The 23,817-nt window shown below is 50.6% G+C and overlaps 1 protein-coding gene across 4 annotated transcripts in view; it reads right to left on the bottom strand.

Annotated features, from left to right (window-relative positions):
• Window positions 1-23,817, bottom strand: part of VWA2 (von Willebrand factor A domain containing 2) — a 56,381-nt gene that overhangs the window by 3,620 nt on the left and 28,944 nt on the right. For 2 of the 4 annotated variants that reach the window (XM_016919394.4, XM_016919395.4), the window contains exons 6-13: window positions 18,048-18,242; window positions 12,946-13,079; window positions 12,142-12,274; window positions 8,396-8,451; window positions 5,907-6,014; window positions 4,376-4,948; window positions 1,405-1,956; window positions 522-647 (exon numbers count right to left, since the gene is read on the bottom strand). In XM_016919394.4, the coding sequence (XP_016774883.2) occupies window positions 522-647; window positions 1,405-1,956; window positions 4,376-4,948; window positions 5,907-6,014; window positions 8,396-8,451; window positions 12,142-12,274; window positions 12,946-13,079; window positions 18,048-18,242 (1,877 nt within the window). Of the gene's footprint in view, window positions 1-238; window positions 648-1,404; window positions 1,957-4,375; window positions 4,949-5,906; window positions 6,015-8,395; window positions 8,452-12,141; window positions 12,275-12,945; window positions 13,080-18,047; window positions 18,243-23,817 lie in introns of those variants that run through there. The other 2 variants (XM_063782132.1, XM_016919393.4) reach the window with 1 other exon arrangement.

Here is a 23,817-nt window from a genome sequence, read left to right as displayed (position 1 = left end):
CCTTGACAGTGACTTCTTTTCTCTCAAACCTCTAGCACCTCCTCCTCGTCCTCACTTAGCTGTTCCTCCCATTTTACTGAGCAAATAGAAAGCACCCCAAAAAGAGCTTCCAGCAGCTCCCACCACCGCATTTACCCATCCCTGCCTCCGTCTACATCCCTGTACCCTGGATCTACTGTGCTCCTAACTGTGGCCTCCCTCCTAGTTGTCATGACTTTCTCTGGGGTGCTTAGCACCGTCTACCACACCACATGTTGTATTATTTGCTTATTGTCTTCCCATTAGAATGGAAGCTCCATGAGGGCAGAGGTTTTATTCATTTGTTTACTGCTATGTTCCTGCACTGAGAACAATGTCTGGGATGCAGGAGGTACTCACTGAATGTTTCGTGGGTAAACGACTGAATAATTTCTTCCACTGAACGAATGTTTTAGAACCTGCCTTCAGCTGAGTTTGTGGGACTTGGCAGGACTCGCAATACCATCCCTGGCTCACACATACAGAGCAAGAGCTCCACTCACGGTTCTCGCAGTGGGGGCCCTCCCAGCCATCCCGACACTCGCAGCGGTAGCTCCCATTCTGCAGGACGCAGCTGCCCTCATTCATGCATGGGCTGGGTTTGCAGATGTTGACTGGCCGCTTGGCTTCTACAATGGAGAACACCACACCCACCAGGCCAGCCAGGCATGGGTGAGACCCGAAGACCCCTACCCTAAGTAAGCCCAGTAGAGGTGCAAGGCTACTAGAGTCATGTCTCCCTTTGCCCTGGTAGCTCATGGTTGGTGCTGCATACCACTTGGCTAGGTTAGTAAGACCCAGCTCTCCTACAGACTCATGGAGAGTCCATTGCTCAGATGTGCCATACACATGGCAGATTTTTTTTTTTTTTTTTTTTTTTTGAGGCAGAGTCTTGCTCTTGTTGCCCAGGCTGGAGTACAATGGCGCAATCTTGGCTCACCACAACCTCCACCTCCCTGGTTCAAGTGATTCTCCTGTCTCTTTTAAGAAGGTGAAGAGGAGGTCACTGGATTTGGGCTGGCCTGGCCCTGTTTGCTCTGGGCTCTGTCACTGCCCAAGTCAGTGTGAATGTGGGATCTTTAGACCCTTAGGAAGCTTGTGGATATTCTAAAAGTGTGTTCTGTTTAAAGGGAATGCATAAATTCTCAAGTTTGGGAGGGAGTTATCTATGTTAGTTAAACTTTCTATACCTTAAATGTCAAATAGGATGGTTATGCCTACTGTAGGATTTTATGTGAGCATGGGGTTTAGCACAGAACCTGGCACTTGGGAAGCCAAGTGCTCAGTAGCTGGGAAGAGCTGCCATCCTCGTCATGATGTATGTGAAGGCTCAGGCTGAGGGCCTGCCATGGGGGCAGCCCTGAGGGTGTGGATTCCCCGACTCACCTCCACACAGCCACTCAATGAGCACGTCCTGGTGGTACCGCAGGTCGGCGTAAGCTGCCACGTGGATCAGGGAATCCCGGGGACCTGCAAGCCTCCGCAGACCCTCACTTAGGACAGGCCCCACGCCCACGACCAAGACAGAGATGCCATTGTTCCTCAGCTTCTGGGCAGGAACGGCTGCATCCTCTGCGCCTCTCCCGCCTGTGAGCACCACCACAGCTTTGGGGACACCAGGCCGGGCGCCCCTCTGGACAGTCATCACTTTGTCATAGATGTGCAGCAGGGCGGTGCCGGCTGAGCCCACCCCACCTAGGTAGGGGGCCTGGCTAATGGCCCGCAGCAGCGCAGCCCGGGTGGGTTTGGTGTCCAGCCCGAAGGCAGTCTGCACCTGGCTGCCATACACCACCAGGCCGACCTGTGTCACGTCAGGGTTCACCTCAAACTGGAGGGCACAGCTTCTCACAAAGCTCTGCATCTGAGCAAAATTCTCAGGCCCTACTGAGGCAGAGGTGTCCAACATGAAGATGAGGTCCAGGGCTTGTGTCCGGCACCCTGCAGGAGCAAGCAGAGGGGCTTCAGCAGTGGATGTGCCAGTCAGAGCCCCTCGACGGGACCCAGGGACTGCCAGGTTGGGTAGGGCCAAGGTCAGCCAGGGTGCTCTGTTCACTACAGAATACACCCTCTATGTCTTCCTTTTAGCCACAGAACAGCACTTTCCTAGAATATTAGCAGGAAGATGAGTGCCTGCCAGACCACATTTCCCAGACTTCCTGGCAGCTAGGGTGGCCACGTGTCTAAGTTCTATCTGACGGACGTGATCAATTTCAAACTCATGCAGCTGGAAGCTGCTTACCTTCCACTTCCCCTCTCCCCCTTCCTGCTGGCTGAGAAATGGTGACCTTGGACCTCAAGGTGGAAGTCATAAGATGACCAAGCCCTGCTGGCCTGGGCCACTCACCTCTGAACTGTATGTGAGAGAAATAAGTTCCTGTCTTATGTAACCCATGGGGTTTGGGTTTGTGGGCAACCCTTTGTGACAACATCTTCACCTGTGCCTTCATCCATCCCCAGTATGCAGGGCACTAATTAGATGCTGTATGGACAAAATGGGCCCATGCCTGCTGTCAACAGGCTGACAGTCTAGGGGAACAGACATGAAATGAACATAGAATTACAAATGATGTCGGCAGCGTGGAGGGAAAAGCAGGGGACTTCGAGAGAGACCAGTAGGGGAACATAACAAGACTGGGAGAAGGGGTCAGAGCTTCTCTGGGGAGGTGACATTTCACCTAAGAACTGAAAGACAAGTAAGTATGAGCCAGAAGGCCTCTCCTGTGCAGGGGATGCAGAGAGGCCTGTGGGGATCAGGCCACAGGGAGCTCTCAGAAGCCAGGGGAAGGAGTTTGGGTTTTATTCCAAGTGCAAAGGGGAACCACTGGAAATTCTAAGTATGGAGTTAGAGGAGCTGATGCTCTGATTACTGGTTTTTAAAACCACTCCCACACCAGGAACGTCTGAGAAACTATCACAGCTACGGGGAAGGTGGCTGACTACATGTACTGTGGGGTCCTGGATGGGATTCTGGAACAGAAAAAAGACATTAGGTAAAAACTAAACAAATATGAATAAGCATGGATTCACTAAATAATGATGTATCAATACTGGTTCATTAATGATAACACTGTGCCATACTAATGCAAGGTGTTAATAGGAGGGGAAACTGGGTGTGGGGTATAGGGAACTCTCCACTATTGTCAATTATTTTTTCCTATAAATCTACAACTATTATTTTTTTAAAAAAATCCAACCAAACAAAGCAGCAGAACAAAAGCACTTAGACCAGCCTGGAGGGGCAGGGTGGGAGTGGGCAGCCAATCCCTGTCCTTCCGCCTTACAGGAGGGAAAGCCTTTCGCCTTGGGGAGAGTGGTGGCATCAGGGCTGAGAAGCAGAATCACATCTGTAGCTTCCCATGCCCACCTACCAAGGGGAGAACTCCAGGAGCCCTATAAAGGCTTACATTTCACTCAAGCCTGTAATCCCTCCACTTTGGGAGGCTGAGGTGGGTGGATTGCTTGAGCCCAGGAGTTCAAGACCAGCCTGGGCAACATAGCAAGACCACATCTCTCTAAAAAATAAAACAATTAGCTGGGCATGGTGGTGTGCACCTGTAGTCCTGGCTATTCTGGAGGCTGAGGTGGAAGGATCACATGAGCCTAGGAGTTCAAGGCTGCAGTGAGCTATGATCGTGCCACTGCATTCCAGCCTGGGTAACAGAGCAAGACCCTGTCTCAAAAGAAAAAAAAGACGTGTTTCAGCTACTACATCTCTGGCCATGGGCCAGGCCTCTGCGTGGGGACAGTGTTCTCTAGAGTGCCTTCCAATAGGGGTCATAAAAAATCAGCTTCATGGCTTGCAAAACAGAACAGAAGAGAAAAATGTCAGAATGCATCCCAAGTAGACAGGGTAAGTATCCTCTCAGGAAGCGTTTGTTTCAGTTGTGTGTGGCTGCACCAGCGCGTGTGCATGCACATGCATCCGTGTATGTGTGCATACATGTGCATGTGTGCACCAGGAACACACTTTTCTGTGGATTGCCATCAGAGCTGGGAAGCTGCTGCTCTGGAGCCTGCTTAGTAGATTCAGAGCTCTTAGTAACAACAATAATAAAATCGTGATTAATAATGATAACAGCAACACCTAGAGTTTGCTGAGTGCTTACTCTGTACTAAGCATGTACACTGCCCATCTTACCTAATTCTCACTAAAGATCTCTCAGGAGGTACTACTATTAGTCCCATTTTGTTGACAGGTAAACTGAAAATTATTTATGTGACTGGTGCCTGAAAGAGTGGGGCTGTGGTTTCAGCCCCTAGAAGAGGCACTGGCAGAAAATGATGGTTAGGGGGTGGCCAAAAGGAGGAAGGACCTGCCCACTGACCAGTGGTCCTGGGTCAGGCACTGGGACCTTACCTGGCCGCTGCCGGCTGCACAGCTTCCCCTGCAGCTCAGGGATTTGGTTGAGCAGATCCTGAGGGTCCGAGTAGACCATCACATGCTTTGGGCTGCCTGTGATCTCCTCCAGCTCTGCCCGCACGGCCTCACTGCCTACACCCAGCAGGAGCAGCTCTCGCGCCCTTGCATGACGCGCTGGGCCCGCAACCTCATCCTCAGAGCGTGACTCAGTGAGCAAAACCACCACTCTACGTGGCCGGTCCTGGCCTGTCCTGGTGGCGCTCCCAAAGCCACGCTCTGCCGCCTGCCGCAAGGCACTGCCCGTCAGGGTGGGGCCACCACGGAAGGGAATGCCATCGAGGCTCCTGACCAGGTCAGGCACATCCTGGTACTCCCCCACAGGCACTGCCACCAGCAGCTCCCTGCTGTATGTGGCCACACCCACTCGGGCCCGAGAGTCCTTGCTCAGCACGGCCTGCACAAACCGCTTCACGAAGACTTTGGCCCGCAGGAAGCCGTCCAGAGTGGTGCCCGCAGAGCTGTCCAGCAGGAAGAGGAGGTCGACCCTGCATTCCAGGCTCAGCTTCAGGGCTGCGGGGATCACAGCAACACCCACTGTCAAGCCATGGCCATGTGGCATGCGAGCTGTCCCACCCGAGATGCCGAACATCTCCCAGGAGGGAGATGGTGCAGAGAAACTGTGGGCCCCCCGAGCTTAAGTGACCGGTGCTCGTCACAGAGTTAGAGACATGGCACTCCTGGCACTCGCTAAGGGTCTCCATCTAGCCACTTTTTAAAGAAAAATGCCATCTACATTATCACTTTTTTCCATTATGGTTAGTCCTGTGTGCGTCCTGAGAAATCTTTGTCTGCCTCAAGATCATGAAAATATATGCTCCTGTGTTTGCTTCTACAGGCTTCACTGCTTTGCCTTTTGCACGGAGGTCTATAGCCACGCTAGAATTGACTTCTGGTAGGGTTGTGAGGTACAGGGTCAAGATTGTTTTCATATAGATCTTCAACTAACCCAGTATCACTTGTTTTTAAAAGTTATTATTCATCAAGCCCTTATATGTGTCAAGCATGGTACTAAGAACTTTGCATAATCTTATTTAAAACTCTCAACCACCCAGTGAGGTAAAGCCTACTATCATCTTCATTTCACACCTCTAAAATCAAAAGGAATCGGGGCTCCTTGCTCTGCTTTCATAGAATAGAGAAGAAAAGACTCTGCCCAGGACTGGGAGCCAGAGTTGGGTGGACTCCTGCCTTCAGCTGGGCTGGGCAGCACTCAAACTTCAAGCAGTGACCATTCTGCAGCTAATAGGCTGGGAGCCACTGTCTCATCCAGAGCTCAGCCACCCCAATTATCTACTCACGGAGCACTGACAGGCTGCACCACGTGAACTGCAGACCAGTGGTGCACTGGAACGCAGATGGCTCGAGGGCCAGTTTCTACCCAGCAGCTGGAAGGGTGTGCAGTGAAAAGGGGAGCCCGTCCTCTCCTTGCTCCCCAGTGGTCAGTCTTGCAGGGCCGGTGCATACCTACCACAGTTAGCCTCCCCTCCAAAGGCCAGTGGGCAGAGGCACTGGTAGCCGTCCAGTCCTTCTGGAACACATGTGCCTCCATTCTGGCAGGGCTGCGAGTCACAGGGGCCTATCAGAGAGATGCCCATTAACCGCTAAGCACCACAGCACAGAGGAGTGGAGAGGACTGGCCAGAGGTGTGGGTGCAGCTGGCTTCCTGCTCTAGCAGTGGCCCAGCCCCTCCCTTCCCCCACAGTCCACCAGGAAACCTGTAGCAGAGAGGGGAAAGCACTGTGGAGTTCATAAAGGTGGGGCTGGGCACGGGTGGTAAAGGATGCTCTGTAGCAGGCTTGGTAAGGCCCTGTGTGATGAACTGGTGTTAGACTGGAGCTTGACAAGGGGGAAGCTCCCCGTAGCATCAAGTGTGGGTGCCTCAAGACTGAGAGAGAGCTGCGGTGCCAATGGGGCCCTGTCTTCTAAGTTCTACACAGGGTTGTCTTAATGGCCTCTGCACCTGGCACAGCAAAACACGCCAGCCTTCGGATCCTGCAGTCAGGTTGCTCAGGACTGAATGTGGCCTCTTCCACTTCCTCCGGCACCTTAATTAACCTCTCCCATCTTCATATCCTCATCTAAAAAGGAGTGATGGGAACTGAACTTGTTCTGTGGGGTTATTGTGAGGATTAAATGAATTAATCTGCAGAAAGTCTCAGCACTAAAAAAACACTCCCCAACAGGTAATGACAGTATTGACTTTTGGATGTGAGATGCAAATTATGAGCAAGGCCTCTTCAAAGCTGAAAGTTTACATGGGAAACCACAGCCTGTGTCAAAATCTGGCCCATTCTGAAGCGTCTGATCTATGATTCCCTGTGGTCCATGCCTGAGCGTCTCATCGCCTTATGAATTATTACAAAGTGCAGCTAAAACCACATGACCTCCTTCCCAGGGTTACAGAAGACAAACAAGGTCTTCATGTGATCATGTATTCCAAGGGCTGGATAAGCAGCTGAGTGTGGTCACAACTGGGACTGGCATTTTCTTGTCCTTTTTGCTTACAAATATTAATCTCTTTCTTGATGGCCACATCACTGTAATTAAAATATAGACTTTTCAAAGGCAGAAAAGATTGAGGCTAAGTCTAGGCACTTCGCTGGGGCTACTGCTGTATCAGCCAGAAGACTGTGGAAATAGCTGGGGGCTCACTGACATCGACAACAGTGGCCTTTAACTGAGCATCTATTATGTGCCAGGGACTGTGCTAAGCACAATACACGCATGGTCCCATTTCATTGTCACAACCTTAGGTAGGAACTATAAAAACCCTATATGACAGATGAGGAAGCTGAAGCTCAATGAATGGAAGTCACATGCCCCAGGTCAGATCATTGGTAAGAGGCAAAGCTGGGACTGAAAGCCATTTCACTCTAGTTTCCAAACCGGAAGTCCTCAAACCCTAATTTCTGAGCAGAAACAGTTCCACTCTCAGATTCTCCTGTGCTTCAGAGGCCGTGGTGCTGGAATTGTAAACCTTGAGAACATACTGAAGGGATCACCTAACCCCAAATAGGGACACTCGCTACCCTGCCTGTGTGTCTAACTGCTCGCTACGCTGCCTGTGTGTCTAACTGCTCGCTACCCTGCCTGTGTGTCTAACTGCTCGCTACCCTGCCTGTGTGTCTAACTGCTCGCTGCCCTGCCTGTGTGTCTAACTGCTCACTGCCCTGCCTGTGTGTCTAACTGCTCGCTGCCCTGCCTGCCTGTGTGTCTAACTGCTTGCTGCCCTGCCTGTGTGTCTAACTGCTCGCTGCCCTGCCTGTGTGTCTAACTGCCGGCATTGCTTCCAGGAGACAGGCTACTCATCGGGAGTAACAAATCCACCCCAGGACTGACACCTACACATTCAAGGCCAATTTCAAGCTCCCAGGTCAGTGGGGTCACTAGCACCCCAAGTGAGGGACGGTGAGGGATAGTGAGGGCACACTGGTGAACCATGCTGAATGATGCATAATGGCATCGATGATTCCTCACGTTAATTTGGGATTTTATAGCTGAGGGATTACTTCCATGGGCATTATCTACTGAATCTTCACCAGGACCTCATATACGATGACCCCCTTTCACATGGAGGAGGGAAATGGGCTTCCAGACATCGGACAAACCACTACATTTTATAGAGGAGGAAATCACTCAGGTATCTTGCCCTGAGTTTGGTGCTGGCTTTGAGGATGTCTGCAAAGCTGGTGTTCGGTGCCTGCCTCTCTGCCTCTCACCAATGCACACAACACTGGTTCAGGGGAGTAATCCCAAAGCCGCCACTCCATTCTTAATGAGCAAACACCATTGAGGGAGTCAAGAGCACACTCTCCTCTGCCCCCCAAGTGCCCCATCCCTCTGCCCTGGAGCCAGTCACAATCCCACCCTCTGTCCCAGGATTGTAAAAGCCACTTTACAAAGCAGCCTGGGCCCAGGGCCCTGAAAGAACCTGTAAATCCAAGAGACAGACCATACCTGGGCAGGTGGTCCTGTAGCAGGTGGCAGGGTGGGTTAGGAACACTCTCTTCCAGCTACAATCCGAGGAAACAGAATTATAGACAGATCAGAGGTGTAAGGGGTGGGCAGAAAACAGAAGATGATTTACAACACCAAAAGCTGATAGAAGATTCCAATGCAGCAGTAAGAAAGACTTCCTGGTTTTCTTTCTTGATTCTACCCTAACTTTTCTCTGCACATAGAGTAGGGAATGTTTCAAACTATCCAGTGACAATTAAAAAAAATAGGCTGGGCGTGGTGGCTCACGCCTGCAATCCCAACACTTTGGGAGGCCAAGGTAGGCAAATCACTTGAGGTCAGGAGTTCGAGACTAGCCTGGCCTACATGGTGAAGCCCCGTCTCTACTAAAAATACAAAAATTAGCCGGGCATGGTGGCATGTGCCTGTAATCCCAGCTTAGCAGGCTGAGGCAGAAATGCTTGAATCCAGGAGGCGGAGGTTGCAGTGAGTCGAGATTGCACAACTGCACTCCAGCCTGGGTAACAGAGTAAGACTCCATCTCAAAAAAAAAAAAAAAAAAAAAAAAAAAAAAAAGGTAATATAAGCTGGCTATCACATTTGAAATTAGGGACATCCACATGCAAAACCCCAAACTGTAGCAACAGCTTTTTATTATAAGTTACTTTCTGAGGCTCACGATGCAGTAGGGAGAGAAATATTGGGAACTGGGCAACTGGATTTTGGCTGTGTGACCACAGACATCTTACTTTCCTCCTCTGGTCTTCACTTTCCTCTTTGTAGAGTAATTCTATCTTCAGTTTTCAACTGTATCCCTTAAAGCTTCGATGGGGAGAGAAGAGCACTGAAGGAACAAGGCTCCAGGCCTCCCGCAGTGCCCCAGCCTCGCCCCTCCACCCCAGGTGTGCTGCTACTATCTAGTCCACACAACAAGTGTCCACACGAGGCTCTGCAGGTCAAGACATGTAAGCCACTGGACTCAATGACTTCTCAGGTCTCCTGGAGAACTAACGTTCTGTGATAACACAGCAGCCACCATTCCTTGGGTGGCTTCCACCTGCTGGTGTTCCATGAACCACAGCTACCTGAAGAGATGGTTCCCTCCATGTTCCAGATAGGGAAATGGGTTCTGAGGGCTCATTTAGGGCCCCTGAGGTCACATAATTACCGGAACACAGCAGAGCTGGGATCCAAACCCTGACCATGACTCCAAATCCCCCCACTCTACCCTGTGGGCCTCACCCTCGCCTCTCCTGAGTCTCCGGGGCCATGTGCCCTGCTCTCACAGGAGCGGTTCCTCATCTGTGGGCAGAAAGCCCCACTCTGGGTTGGCAGCAGCTCCTGGGATGGCCTCACCTGAGGAGACTCTTGGGGCTTGGCAGAAACATTCCCTAAAGTTCTCCAAATAAGGCTTCTTCCAACAAGATCCCACCCTGGGCTGCCCACACAGGGGCAGGCCAATCAGGTGCTCCTCTAGGGCAGGGTCTTCCCTGGGGTAAAATGGAGTACACACCAAGTCAATTCAGAGCTCATGGAGTTGCTGAAATAAAGGTTGCCAAGGCTGGGCGTGGTAGCTCAAGCCTGTAATCCCAGCACTATGAAAGGCAGAGGCAGGAATTGAGCTCAGGAGTTTAAGACCAGCCTGGGCAACATAGTGAGACCCCATCTATAAAAAAAAAATCTTAAAAATTAGCCGGCCACGGTGGTGCGTGTCTGTAGTCCCAACTACTTAGGAGGCTGAAATGGGAGGATCACTTGAGCCTGGAAGTTTGAGGCTGCACCAAGCCATGATCCTGCCACTGTAATCCATCCTGGTGACAGAGCAAGACCTTGTCTCAAAAAAATAATAATAAAAACAAAGTTTGCCAAACTGCCAGCTCATTCAAGGGAAATCGTCTTCTCTTCCATGTCTATCCTAGTGACCTCATAAAGCCACAAGTCCTAGCCCAGAAAGATCCCTGGGCCCTTCCCCCTCCCTGATTTAGGCTTCCCTAGGAATCAGCATTTATGGAGCAGACACTACCAACAGGGCTTTGCAGGGACCTGCACACAGTTTGCCCCCCACCTCCCTCAGGTCTGGACACAAATGCCACATGCTCTGCAAGGCCCTCCCTGGCCACTCCATTTCAAACTGTGACCTTGCCCCAACCCCCCGCCTCCCCCACCGCATCCCCATCTTGCTGTTGTGTTCCTCCACAGCACCTGCTACCACTGAACAGTTTATTTTCTGTATTCATTTTGGAATGACTGCCTCCCATTACTGGAGCGTCAGCTTGTGAGGGTAGATGTGTTTCTGAGATGCTGGTGCTGATTTCCCAGGACCTGGGTGAGTGCCAGGAGCACAGGAGGCCCTCAGTGGGTATTTCTTGAGTGAAGAAATGGGTGAAGAGCTCCCAAATGCTTCATTCTAGGAGCCTGCAATATTAACGCATCTACCTATTAAATCACCGCGTGTTCTCAACAACCCTGTAGGGCAGGTATGATTATTATCACACCCCTTTTCAAACATAGAAACATGCAGTGGTAAGTTCACCGCTCCCTAGTGGTGCTGCTAAGATTAAAAATTCAGCAGCCTGAGAGTAGAGTCTGAATGCAAGGCCCAGGAAGTATACACTGCAGCCACCAGCCTCTTCCAGCTGCTCCCGGCTCTGAGCGCCTTGCCCACTGCCACAGTTCCAAATCTTGCAAAACTGCTCGAGCAGCCCCTTCTCTGTGACATCCCAGAGAGGACAGACTCCATCCCAGCACCTAGGATGCCTCAGGGTGGCCGCTGGTCTCCTTTTCCAATGCCCCCCTCTAAACCATGATTCCTTGGGGGCAGCAACCGTACTGTCTCCTTATCGCACATTGCCTGGCTCTGAGCAGGCACTTAGAAAGTGGCCACCAAGGAACGAATCAACTCCTCCTTTCACTTGAGAAGTTGGGTTCTGAGGAGAGCCTCTGGTGGCCCCAGTGTGGCATGAGACCTCATCTCCTCTGACCCTTATGTAGGGGGCTGGCCTTTCCCAGAGAAACAGTCTTTGGATTCTCCATCAGCCCAGCACAGCCCTAAGGCTTCTCAGTCAATCCATTTCACTGCTGTGTGCTGGGCTGTGAGCTCATCGCTGGGGGAGGACCAATGGGTAGAGATGCAGCTGATTCAAACACTGCCCCGGCCCCCCAGAAAGGGAGAGGGGCAGGGTCACCAGTCTCTGGACAGAGGTGCTGAAGGGCAGGTAGTCTAAAGAAAGTGCCCAGGAAGTGTGGGGAGTGTTTGGGAGGGATGGGTTGGCAGCCGGGCAGCAGGTGCTCTTGGGTGCCTGGGCTCCAATCCCGAAGAACCCAGCATCCCACAGCCTCCCTGACTGGAATTCATCTGAGGATCTCGATCCTCTTGCCTCACTCAGCCCCCGTAATGTGGAAACTGGTGCTCAGAGGAACCAAATTACCAAATCAATATCACAAGTGCAGACCACTGCCCTGCAGGGCCAGCACTTGGCTCACTCACCAGCCTTCCAGAATGCCTGTGACCCTGCCACCAGCGCTCACCCTGGGTACCTGGGCTGTGTGTTAAGGGATGCTGACACCGAGTAGCTGTGCCTCTCCCTGTTCTCCCATGGCTACGTCCCTGGCTCCCTCCCAGGTCTCCTTCGATCCCTGTCACAATCTCCATGGCAGGGCCCCAAAGTACTATCCTCCCCGCAGCTCAGGGGTGGGGGCCTTCATCTCATCTCCACCCAGGCCGAGCCCAGACTGTGCAGACAAACCTGTAGAAGGGACAGTGTGCAGCCAGCACCGCAAGGGTCCGCCGCGATCCTCTCCAGCACGGGGCATTGCCAGCGAACTCCCGGACCATCTCCAGTGTCCTGCGCTCACAGGGGTGAGCCTCGACCCTGCAGTCTGTGTCCACAACACACACCCGCACCCACGGAGGAGACAGGGTTCCACCTCCTCCTGCCACACACGCTTCCCCAGCAGCTGCTTCCGCTCCTGGGAGGTTCCACCACACTTCCAGGCTGGCCACTTTCTGCTCTCTCAGGTCAGGGCATATCTCTGGGTGAGGGGCCCTGCTCTGCCTGTTCAGCGGGGCATCCAGTCTCTGAGCATCTCCTCTGCTGGGCCCCACCCCACACAGCTTTTGCATAATGGGCACACATGTACATTCCACATAACGTCATCACTCTGGCTCCTGGGTGGACCCTGACAAGGACGACTAGAATGCAGGGATCTCGCACCAAGCACAAAGCCTCCTTGTGCTCCTCTGTGTGGTCCAAGGCAGGGGGAGGAGACTTGGCTCTGTCTCTTGAGCAGGGGACAGGGAACCTACTACATCTGGGTCTCAAACCCTGGGCCCCTCTACCTCCATGAAGACAAGCTCGGGGCTCCCAGCTGGGAAACCCACAGGGCAGGGCACAGGGAGACGCAGAGCATCCAGGGTGGAGGCTGCCGGTCTCTGTTTCTCTTGCCTGCCCTCCCTCCTTGGGAGGCTCCTGGGTCCTGACCTCTTGCCTCGGGGAGCCCTCCCCGACCCCACACGGCACTTCCACTCCCTCCAGGCTGGAAGGTCTTACCTGGCGTGGTGCTGGAGCAGATGGCAGAGCTGCTGAGGGTGCTGAAGAGGCCGTTGGTGGCGTCCTCCACCTGCTCAGCCAACAGCACGTGCTGCTCTCTAGGCTCGCTGGCCAGTGCATGCAGCTCCTCCCACCTGTGCCAAGGGGTTGTAACAGCTTGTGGTCCTATACCCACTCTCCTCCTGCCCCCTCATCTTCTAGGCCGTGGGTTCCTTGTGGATGGCAGCACAGATTTAGTGTCTGGTTTTGTCAGACCCATAGCTGGTGAGGAAAACAGTTAACCGGAATGGAAATGAAAGAAAGTGGTTCTAGGTGACAGCAAGCAAAGAACAAGCAAGCATAGCTGGTAACAGAAAAAAACACTGAGGAATGATAAACAATGGACGTAAGAACTCCAAGGCCAGCAACAGGAGGCCATCTAGAGGAAGCGGCCAGCACACCTCGATAGCCATAGGGCAGCGCTGTTTGAGCCAGGAGGAAAATGATGTGCAGATGGTGACACTAGGACGTGAAGAAAGGGTTAGGCGATGTTGAGAAACCTCATTTTAAGAAGACACGCAGCCGGGGGGGGGAGGGGGGGTGTGGTGGCTCACGCCTAATCCCAGCACTTTGGGAGGCCGAGGTGGGTGGATCACTTGAGGTCAGGAGTTCAGGACCAGCCTAGCTAACATGATGAAAACCCATCTCTACTAAAAATACAAAAATTAGCTGGGTGTGGTGGTGGGTGCCTGTAGTTCCAGCTACTTGGGAGGCTGAGACAGGAGAGCCACTTGAACCTGGGAGGTGGAGGTTGCAGTGAGCCGAGATTGTGCCACTGCACTCCAGCCTGGGCAACAGAGTGAGAGTCTGTCTCCAAAAAAAAAAAAAAAGACGCGCAGTCAGTAATGTATCTAGAAGAATCCTGTCCTTGAAAAGTCATCAGGGTGGACCAAGGTTTGATGATAGGGCAAAAATCCCATTCATTTCTAAAATTCAGGTATGTAAAACTTCCCATTCTCCTCTGAATGCACATAAAACAGATTCTCCTCCCAGGACCCAGGACTGAGCCCTGAGGGCACATGTGCACAGGGGAGGCATTGCACAGCCACGGTCTACAGGCAGTGCTGCCAGCCCCGGAGCCCCCAGCCCTGCAATGGACTTTCTTACAAGCTGCCAGGTAATTCAGATGCTGAGCCAGAGCTGAGAACTGTCAGAGAAGGGGCTCAAAAGGTGGAAAGAGACCAGGTGCCGTGGCTCACGCCTGTTATCCCAGTACTTTGGGAGGCCGAGGTGGGAGAATCCCTCAAGCTTAGGAGTTTGAGACCAGCCTGGGCAACACAGTGAAACCCTATCTCTACCAAAAAAAAAAAAAAAAAAAAAAAATAGCTGGGTGTCGTGGCAGACATCTGTATTCCCAGCTACTTTAGCTACCTGGGTGGCTGAGGTGGGAGGATCACTTGAGCCCAGGAGGTCAGGGCTGCAGTTAGCCATGATCGTGCCACTGCATTCCAGCCTGGGTGACAGAGCGGGACCCTGTCTCAAAAAAATAAAAGTAGAGACTGAACCAGTATCAGTTTTTTGCTTTATTGCTTGTAGAGTTTCACACTGCCCTTGGCAGTGACCCTCAAACTCTGGTGGGCATCAGAGTCCCTGAAGGCAGGATGAAGGGCAGACCAAGGCTCTCTGACTCTGAGTTTCTGATTCAGTGGTGTGGGGCCGCAGGCTGTGCGTTTCCAGCAGGCTCCCAGGTGATGAAGATACTGCATCCAGGGAGCACACGTTGAGAACCAGTGAGCAACAGCAACTCAGCCCTTTGGTGGGAGTGGGGAGGGGTGGGTCAGGTGGTCCTGGGAGCCCTACATGGCCCTCAGCTCAGGCCATCCCCCTCCCAAGGAATGGCTTCTCATCTCTCTAGGCCACGGCTGCTCAAAGAGCAATGGGTGGGCAGAGCAGCTCCCTAAGCATTAAATGCTGGTGCAGAGGGGACAAGCGCAGACACTGAGAGGAAGCACTGACAAACTAACTGGACAGCGATGAGACAGTCATTTTATGTCTGCTGAATCAAATAATAAACATTTGAATTTATATTGTGTTTATTTCATTTTTCCCCTAATTAATTTATTTTTGTTTTATGAGACGGAGTCACCCTCTGTCACCCAGGATGGACTGCAGTGGCGTAATCTCGGCTCACTGTAACCTCTGCTTCCTGGGTTCAAGTGACTCTCTTGCCCTAGCCTCCCGAGTAGCTGGGATTACAGGCACCCACCACCATGCCTGGCTAATTTTTATATTGTTAGTAGAGATAGGGTTTCATCATGTTTGCCAGGCTGGTTTCAAACTCCTGACCTCGAGTAATCCACCATCCTTGGCCTCCCAAAGTGCTGGGATTACAGGCGTGAGCCACCATGCCCGGCCTCATTTTTATTGTATTTTTAAAAAGTTATCAGTCCGTGGTGTATCTGGGGGGAAAAAAACCAAAAAAACAAAATACTGGTCCAGACAGTTTGAGAGGCACTGTTCCAGCTACCTGCTGAAGAAGAAAGCACTGGAAGGAAACAGGGATTCCCACCGTGTGGTGGGTTCTACCCTCATGGACAAATCTTTGGCAATGGTTATGCTCAAGGCACTGTGTCTGGCACAATGTGGGAAACGGCGGGCAGAGGGCCATGAGGCAAAGTCCCTCTCTCCTCTCTCCAGGAGTTTGTATTGCCTATATTTGAGAAGACAAAATGAGCCAATGAAGGCTAAGGCAGGCTGTGTTAAATGCCAACTTGCTGATCACAATGATTGATGACAATGATGTCATCACCATTTCCAGGACATGGCACAATCCTGGATGTCCCCACCTTACTGGCTGCTCTTTAGTCTCCATCACTCTATCTTCTTCCTCTCTCTGACCTGCACTTGCTGGCCGTTGGTGATCTTCTCTCCCTGTCCCCACTACCTAGGTGACCTTATATCAGATTTAAAAACCACCTCAAATTTCAGTCTCCATGCCTGTCCCCTCCTCCATGCTCCAGATTCTCACACCCAACTGTCTGCTCGGCTCCCACACTGAGCTGTCCAATGTGCACCGCAAACTTCCTCTGTCTGAAACAGAACACAATGTCCCGTGCTCTTCCCCCGTTGTCATCTTTCCCATGTCGGGAGATGGCACCACTATTCACTCTGGGGCTCAAGTCAAAATCCTCAATTCTTCTCTCACACACCCACCTCCAATTCAGTGGCGGCCGCTCACTGCTCTGCCTTCAAAACATATCCTAAGCCAACGCCAGGCGCAGTGGCTCACGCCTGTAATCCCAGCACTATGGAAGGCTGAGACGGGTGGATCACTTGAAGCCAGGAGTTCAAGACTAGCCTGGCCAACATGGCTATCTCTATTTAAAAAAAAAAAAAAAGTAGCCAGGTGTGGTGGCGTGCACAGGTGTGGTGGTATGCACATATAATCCCAGCTACTCAGAAGGCTGAAGCATGAGAATCGCTTGAACCCAGGAGGCGGAGGTTGCAGTGAGCTGAGATGGCGCCACTGCACTCCAGCCTGGGTGACAAAGCGAGGCTGTCTCAAAAACAACAACAAACAACAAACATATCCTAAGTCGAGGCTGCAGCTGCTTCCCTCTAGGAGCCACCATGATCTCTTTCGTGAGCCACGCCAAAGGCCTCCTAATCAGTTTCCCCTCTCCCCTTATTATTTCCTCTCCCACCCCTATCCTGTCAGTCTATTTCGTACACAGCAGCCAATGTGATTCTCTGAAGATATCATTCCCCTGCTTAAAACCCTCCAAAGGCTGTCATCCTACTCACAATAAACTCTAACATCTTCTCCATGCCCACCAAGTCTCTGTGGCTGACTCCTGGCTCTTCCACCCTTATTTCTTGTGTTTCTGCCACTTGCTTGCTGGGCTTCCGCCCCTCCCTGGCCGTCTGGCTGTTCCTTCCTATAACTCGCCAGCCTACCTGCTGCCCCAGGGCCTTTGCACTTACCATCCACCTGCCTGCTTTGCCCTGCCTTCCCCTGATATTTGGAAGACTTACTCCTCACTTCACTCAAGTTTCTGCTCAAAAATCAATTTCTCAAAGAAGCCTTGACTGACCACCCAAACTAAAATAGCTTTCCTCTCTATTCCCCATCATTCTTTAACCTCTTACCCTACTTTATTTTTCCCTTTTGCATTTTACTTCCACCTGAAATTATATTGTGTATTTATTTATTATCTAGTTCCTTTCTGAGAATGGAAACTCCATGAGGGCAGGGACTTTGTATTATTGTCTCTGTATTCTAAGAACCTAGAATAATGCCCAGCATGAGAAAGACAACCCTGGATTTATTAACTGAGAAATTAAATAATGTACTAAAATTAATGAAGAGATTTCTGTGTGCAAACACAGTGCCCAGACCAGAGTCATTTCACTTAACACTCACAATGACTACTGGTCCATGGCATAAGTGACGTCCATTTTTTGGTTTGAGAGCATTAAGGATCTGTACCCTCCTCTCTTCTAGGAAAGCCTATTTGCCCAGCAGCTAGACAAATGGGGTAAAGGGGGAGTGGCCAGTCAGACTCCTACTCCCTTGACCCCAAGAGTGGGCTCTGCCTCAGGCTGATTAGAATATTTTATTGGATTGTTAAACTGTGGAAAGGGGTCTTTTCTCTCCAGGGTGGAGCTCTGAAGACGTGAGCTGGGCACCATCCACAGCTCCATTTCCAGCTTCCTAATAAAGTCAGGGTACGAGAGGAGGCAACAGGCAGAGAACAGCAGAGATATGTGGAAGAATCTCGATGACACTGAAGTCCCTGGCTCCTGCACACCCTGAGGGACCCCCATCCCACCCAGTGAATGAGATCACTCCATGAATTTCCATTTTTGCCCAAATAAATTTCAGCAGAGTTTCTGGCACTTGCAACTGAGTTTTCAAACAAAACCAAAATCAATGCAAATACTTAGGCTCCAAAAGATTGGAGCTTCCTGTGCACTGGAGTCAAAATGGCAAAGTGAGGAAAAGACAGATCCAGGGAAGGACCTGGACGGCTCTTCCAGTCCCCTCCCTTCCCTCCCATGGCCATGTCACGATCCCCAGGCTGACCACCTGAGGGCTGATCCAGGGTGACTGAGGCTCTTACCTGGGAAACCTGACCCCCACAGCAAACACAGTGACACCCCTTTCCTTCAGCTGCTTGGATGGCAGTGCCACATCCCCCTGGGACTTCCCATCAGTGACGATGATGAGGATCTGGGGCACAGAGGCATTTCTGCCTCCAGGCAACCCTCTGTGCAGAAGGTATTTCAGAGCAAGTCCCGTCTCCGTGCGCCCTCCTCTGTGCACACCCAGAAGGAAAAAAGAAAGAAAAGTGAATGATGTGGGGAGGTGAAGTTGGGATGAGAGTCTGAAATCGATGAGCTCTTCCGTTATTAGCGAAAGGTCGCTTTCTCCTAGCAGAGGCTGAAAGTGATAGTTCTACCATCTAAACCACAACAACAATGAACAGAAATTATTTTTTCCATGCACTTGAGATTCACCCTGTACATCTCTGTTGTATTCTATCATAATGTCATTGTGTGTTGGGTGTGTTTTTCTCCTCCCCGAGTGATGACTCTGGGCCGACAGCTCTTGTCATTTGTCTAACACCTGCCTCCCATCTCCTCATCCCTGCATCATCTCCTTCTTGTTACAGCTCAACATCCTGGGTTGGGAAAGCAGATAATGAGCTTAGGAAAACTGTGTGAGGAAGGACCCATAAGAGTGAAGGACAGGGCTTCAAGGCAAGGGTGTGATGAGAGTCTTTTCTGTGATCCAGGCCTTTGTGGGCCATGTCCAAATTCAGGGTTGGGAGCTGGAAGGCTGAGCTGTCTGACCACCTCCAGATCAGGGCAGGTTACAGGGGTCCTATCTCATCGGGATGCCAATGGTCCTCTATTTGCTGTGGCTTGAGATCCTCTCATCCTCACAGCTCAGTTATAGGAACTGTTGACCAATCCTGGAATCCCAGAGCAGGATCTCTGCTAAATCTCAAATTAGGAGGCTCCTGTAAGCGTCCTGTCAGAGAGAGGACTGCCAGCTTTGAGTGTCAGCTGGACAGAAAATAATGACTCACTACAGTGGATTTTAGGTTACGGAATTGTGAGTCAGTCCCTGTTGCAGCCAAACCATTCAGCGGATGGTAGCCCATCCAAACATGATCAACAATGTGAGGCTGATGGAATTACTGTGGTTATCAACAGTACACACAGAGAAAACCCTGTGGGAGCATTATTCTGAAATAGTGACTAATCACAGATTCTAGATGGGGGACACATTTACACTCAGATTGTACCAACCATAAATTAAGGCAATGCCTACCTTTAATTCAGCCCTAACTATAGTCATTTTTCTAATGAGAAATCATCCCACTGACAAGAGGCATGGGCATTACCTGCTCTCTCTCTGTGTGTGTGTGTGTGTGTGTGTGTGTGTGTGTTTTTACTTCTCATGCAAGTCTGACATGAGTCCTCCTGCCCAGGCATCTCTCCTGGTTGGCTCCCCTCCAAGCAGCTACTCAGGAATCCAGGCTCCTTTCATGTTATGGTTCCACCTTCCCCTCAGTCCTCAAAATGCTCTCCATTCAGCAGGAAGACAAGGAAAGAGCATGAAGATTGTGCTTGGGAAGGATTTATGGACCAGGCCTAGAATATTCTTCACTTTTATTGCTTTCTAACTTAAGCAAGCTCTTAAATGGCAGTTTTCTTTGTGGTGCTCCATAAAGTTAAAAAGTGTCAACAAGAGCTGACAACTCCTAGAATTAGCAGTCTTGCCTACAATACATATATTGACATTTGCATGGGTTAAAAATTTACTTACTTTTTTTTCAACCTGTGAGTATTTACTGTGGATCCACTAGAGGGAATATAGTGAAATGGAGACCAGAAAGTATAACCACGATCCCATCCCTTAAATAACTCCCAGTCTAGTTGAAGAAATGGGATCTACAAGACAGCAAGCAAAAAGGAATGCAAGGATACAAATAATAGGAATTCGGAGGAGCAGATTCATTGTGGGGCAGAGCTGTCAGGGAACAGGCTTCAGAGGGGAAAAAGCTTTTAAGTGGGGTCTTGGTGAATCAGCCGATGAGGAAAGGAAAAGGCCATTCTGATTACAGGAAGGGGTTAAAGCAAAGACACAGGTAAGCAATGTAACCTGTGTTCTGGAGCTAGCGAGCAGAGCTTGGCTTGGGCAATGGGCTTATCGAAGAAAAACAGAGCATACCAACATGGATGAATCTCCAAAGAGGAAGACTACACTCACGCCACTGACTCCCAAGCGCCCCCAACTCCTCTCACACCCTGCTGGATCACACATTAGATACCGAAGACCACCAACCCGATTCTGATCTCTACTAATACTGTTTCCTTCACCAAAGAGCTCTTGTGTTTAAAAAGAGTGTTCCTCCAGGGCTCCTGGGAGGGCAGAATGGCTTCCATTTCTAAAGGATAATATTAGCGCTGACATTTTACTTTGTGCCAGACACTACACACACACACCTGTTACTGAATGTAATCCTTACATCCATGGTAAAAGGTACTAATCTTACCCACATTTGACAAATGAGGAAACCCCACTCAGAGAATAGTGATAACTGGTAATATTTCCTGGGCATTTAGCATGTGCCAGACGCTGTGCTCAACCCATGTTTTTCTATATATGCTTAGCATATTGTCATATAATTCTCGCCACAGCTCTCTGGAATAGAGGAGTCCAGAGAAAGGGCTAAACTAAGGTTATGCCGCTCATGAGTGGTGAAGGCAGGACTTGAACCCAGGGCCCTCCACTTCCAAAGCCCAAGTTCTTAAACAGATAGTTACATAGTTGTGAAGGCACCTGACTCTCATCTGGCTAGTGGAGGTCGGAACTGGAGTTTAAGCCCAGTCTGGCTGAATTTGAAGCCAATGCTCTTTCCTCTCCAGGGCTCAGCTTAATCTGGCCTGCTGCCCATTTTTGTAAAGTTTTATTGGAAAACAGCCACACCCACTGATTTATGTACTGTCTACACAGAGACCATTGGCCTGAAAATTAAAATTATGTACTATACAACTTTTACTGAAAAAGTTTGCCAACCCCTGTTCTAAACTGTCCTGCTTAAACGCTCACAAGACTTTCTTCTCATCCAAAGCCAAGGTGCTTCGGTGGCTTTGAAGCAACCTGCTCCTCTACCCACTGGCCAGTGAGCCCTATAGCCTCCTGGCTATGTTCTTGGATCCTGAGGTTCTCAACCAGTCCTTGCCTTCTTTCCCCAAAGCCTCCCCTCCCTTGTGGTCCATCTGATCATTACCACTCCTACAGGCTCACAGCTTCAGGAGTGAAAAGAAAAAGTGCTTGTTCCCCATACTCTTTTCTGTTTCTCACAGGGGTCTGCCCTTGGCCCCTTCAGAGTTAAACTGTTTTTCCTTTCCATCTACCACCTTCAGGGGAAGGCTTGGGTTCCAGCCAGATTTTGTTTTCTTATTTTTTTGAGACAGAGTCTCACTCTGTCACCCAGGCTGGAGTGTTGTGGCATACTCTCAGCTCACTGCAACCTCCACCACCTGGGCTTAAGCGATTCTCCTGCCTCAGCCTCCCGAATAGCTGGGACTACAGGCACTCACCACCACGCCCTGCTAATTTTTGTATTTTTAGTAGAGACAGGGTTTCACCATGTTGGCCAGGCTGGTCTCAAACTCCTGACCTCAGGTGATCTGCCCACCCTGGCCTCCCAAAGCGCTGGGATTACAGGTGTGGGCCACCGCACCTGGCCCATCCAGATTTTCTAATGGGTCTGGGCCTCCCTCTTCACAACCATCAGCCTGTGGTTACAGAGAAATTAAGTTTCAGGGACATGAGAGCCCAGGCTGCCCACTGCACAGGCCTAATGGTACTTACCCTTCACGTTGCTCAGCACAGTGATACCAATGCTGTCACCCTCTCTAGCTCAGCACCCTGTTAAGGGTTACCACAAGAAAACTGTCTGCTGGCTTGCGACCAAGCTAAGGTGAGATTCCCCATGGCTTGACCTCTGAGAAGTGAGAAGAAATCCCTCCGCTTGGCCGGGCGCGGTGGCTCACGCCTGTAATCCCAGCACTTTGGAAGGCCGAGGCGGGCGGATCACAAGGTCAGGAGATCGAGACCATCCTGGCTAACGTGGTGAAACCCTGTCTCTACTAAAAATACAAAAAAATTAGCCAGGCATGGTGGCGGGTGCCTGTCATCCCAGCTACTCGGGAGGCTGAGGCAGGAGAATGGCGTGAACCTGGGAGGCGGAGCTTGCAGTGAGCCGAGATCGCGCCACTGCAGTCCAGCCTGGGCGACAGAGCGAGACTCCGTCTCAAAAAAAAAAAAAGAAAAAGAAAAAGAAAAAGAAATCCCTCCGCTTACTCCAGGAAGCACTTCTGCCTAAGAGTCTGTTCTGAGCTCAGGGTCTATTTCTACGTTTAACAAACGAGGAAACCCCACTCAGAGAATAGTGATAGTAACTGCTAATATTTCCTGGGCACTTAGCGTGTGCCAGGCGCTGTGCTCAACCTATGTTTACCTATATATGCTTAGCATATGCCCATATAATTCTCACCACAGCTCTCTGGAATAGGAGAGTCCAGAGAAGGGTCTAAACTAAGGTTATGCTGCTCATGAGTGGTGAAGGCAGGACTTGAACCCAGACAGGGGGCTCTGAGGCCAGAGTCTCACCAGAATTTTTCTAATTTCTCTCAAATTGAACTAAACTAGGTTGCAAGTTGAAGGTTCACAGATCAGCTACTGTCTTGGGGGTTATGACTGCCATGCATGAACTTTTGGGGGTGGGGGGTGGGAGGGCTAGAATCAAAACATTTTGCTATCAGTGCAGACAAGTAATTAAGAACATGAGTTCCAGAGGTGGAGGGGCTCAAATATTAGTTCTGAAATATCTTAGCAGGTAAACTTGGAAAAGTTACTTGACCTGAGTCCCAGTTTCCTTCCATGTTAAAAGGGGAAAGAAATAGTATTGTTAGAGGATGAAATACTGGGTCTAGCCCCTCTGAGGACCTAGTGGGTGGCTGTTACCAAAATGAACCCACAGCAGCCTACTGTAAGAAGTTTATCTTTTGAGTCTAGTCTCAAATTCTAGTGTTCATAAAAATCTCTCAGGAGACTTAATGATGTAGATTTTCAGGTCCTATTCCCTGACAGTCCAAATTGGTGGGTCTGTAACCTGGCCTGAAAATCTAGATTTCAAACCAGCACTCCCTCCCCTCCTCCCTCACCTTCCTGCAGGTCATTCTGATGTCAGCAGGCCATGAAACGGACTAAGAAAAATAATTCATAAGAGGCCAGGCACTGTGGCTCATGCCTGTAATCTCAGCACTTTGGAAGGCCGAGGTGGGTGGATCACCTGAGGTCAGGAGTTTGAGACCAGCCTGGCTAACATGGCGAAAACTCATCTCTACTAAAAATACAAAAAAAAAAAAAAAAAAATTAGCCAGGTGTGGTGGCGGGGGCCTGTAATCCCAGCTATCAGGAGGCTGAGGCAGGAGAATCGCTTGAACCAGGTAGGCAGAGGTTGCAGTGAGCTGAGATTGCCCCACTGCATTCCAGCCTGGGTGACAGAGAAAGAACCTGTCTTAAAAATAACAATAATAATAATTCATAAGAAAACCCAGCCGGCGCGGTGGCTCACAACTGTAATCCCAGCACTTTGGGAGGCCGAAGCGGGTGGATCACCTGAGGTCAGGAGTTCAAGACCAGCCTGGCCAAGATGGTGAAACCCCATCTCTACTAAAAATACAAAAATTAGCTGGGCATGGTGGCGGGTGCCTGTAATCCTAGCTACTCGGGAGAGTCTGAGGCAGGAGAATCACTTGAACCTGGGAGGCGGAGGTTGCAGTGAGCTGAGATTGCGCCACTGCACT

Source organism: Pan troglodytes, chromosome 8, assembly GCF_028858775.2.
Source record: "Pan troglodytes isolate AG18354 chromosome 8, NHGRI_mPanTro3-v2.0_pri, whole genome shotgun sequence".
NCBI classification, from domain to species: domain Eukaryota; kingdom Metazoa; phylum Chordata; class Mammalia; order Primates; family Hominidae; genus Pan; species Pan troglodytes.
This window is presented reverse-complemented; position numbering and strand designations above follow the sequence as displayed.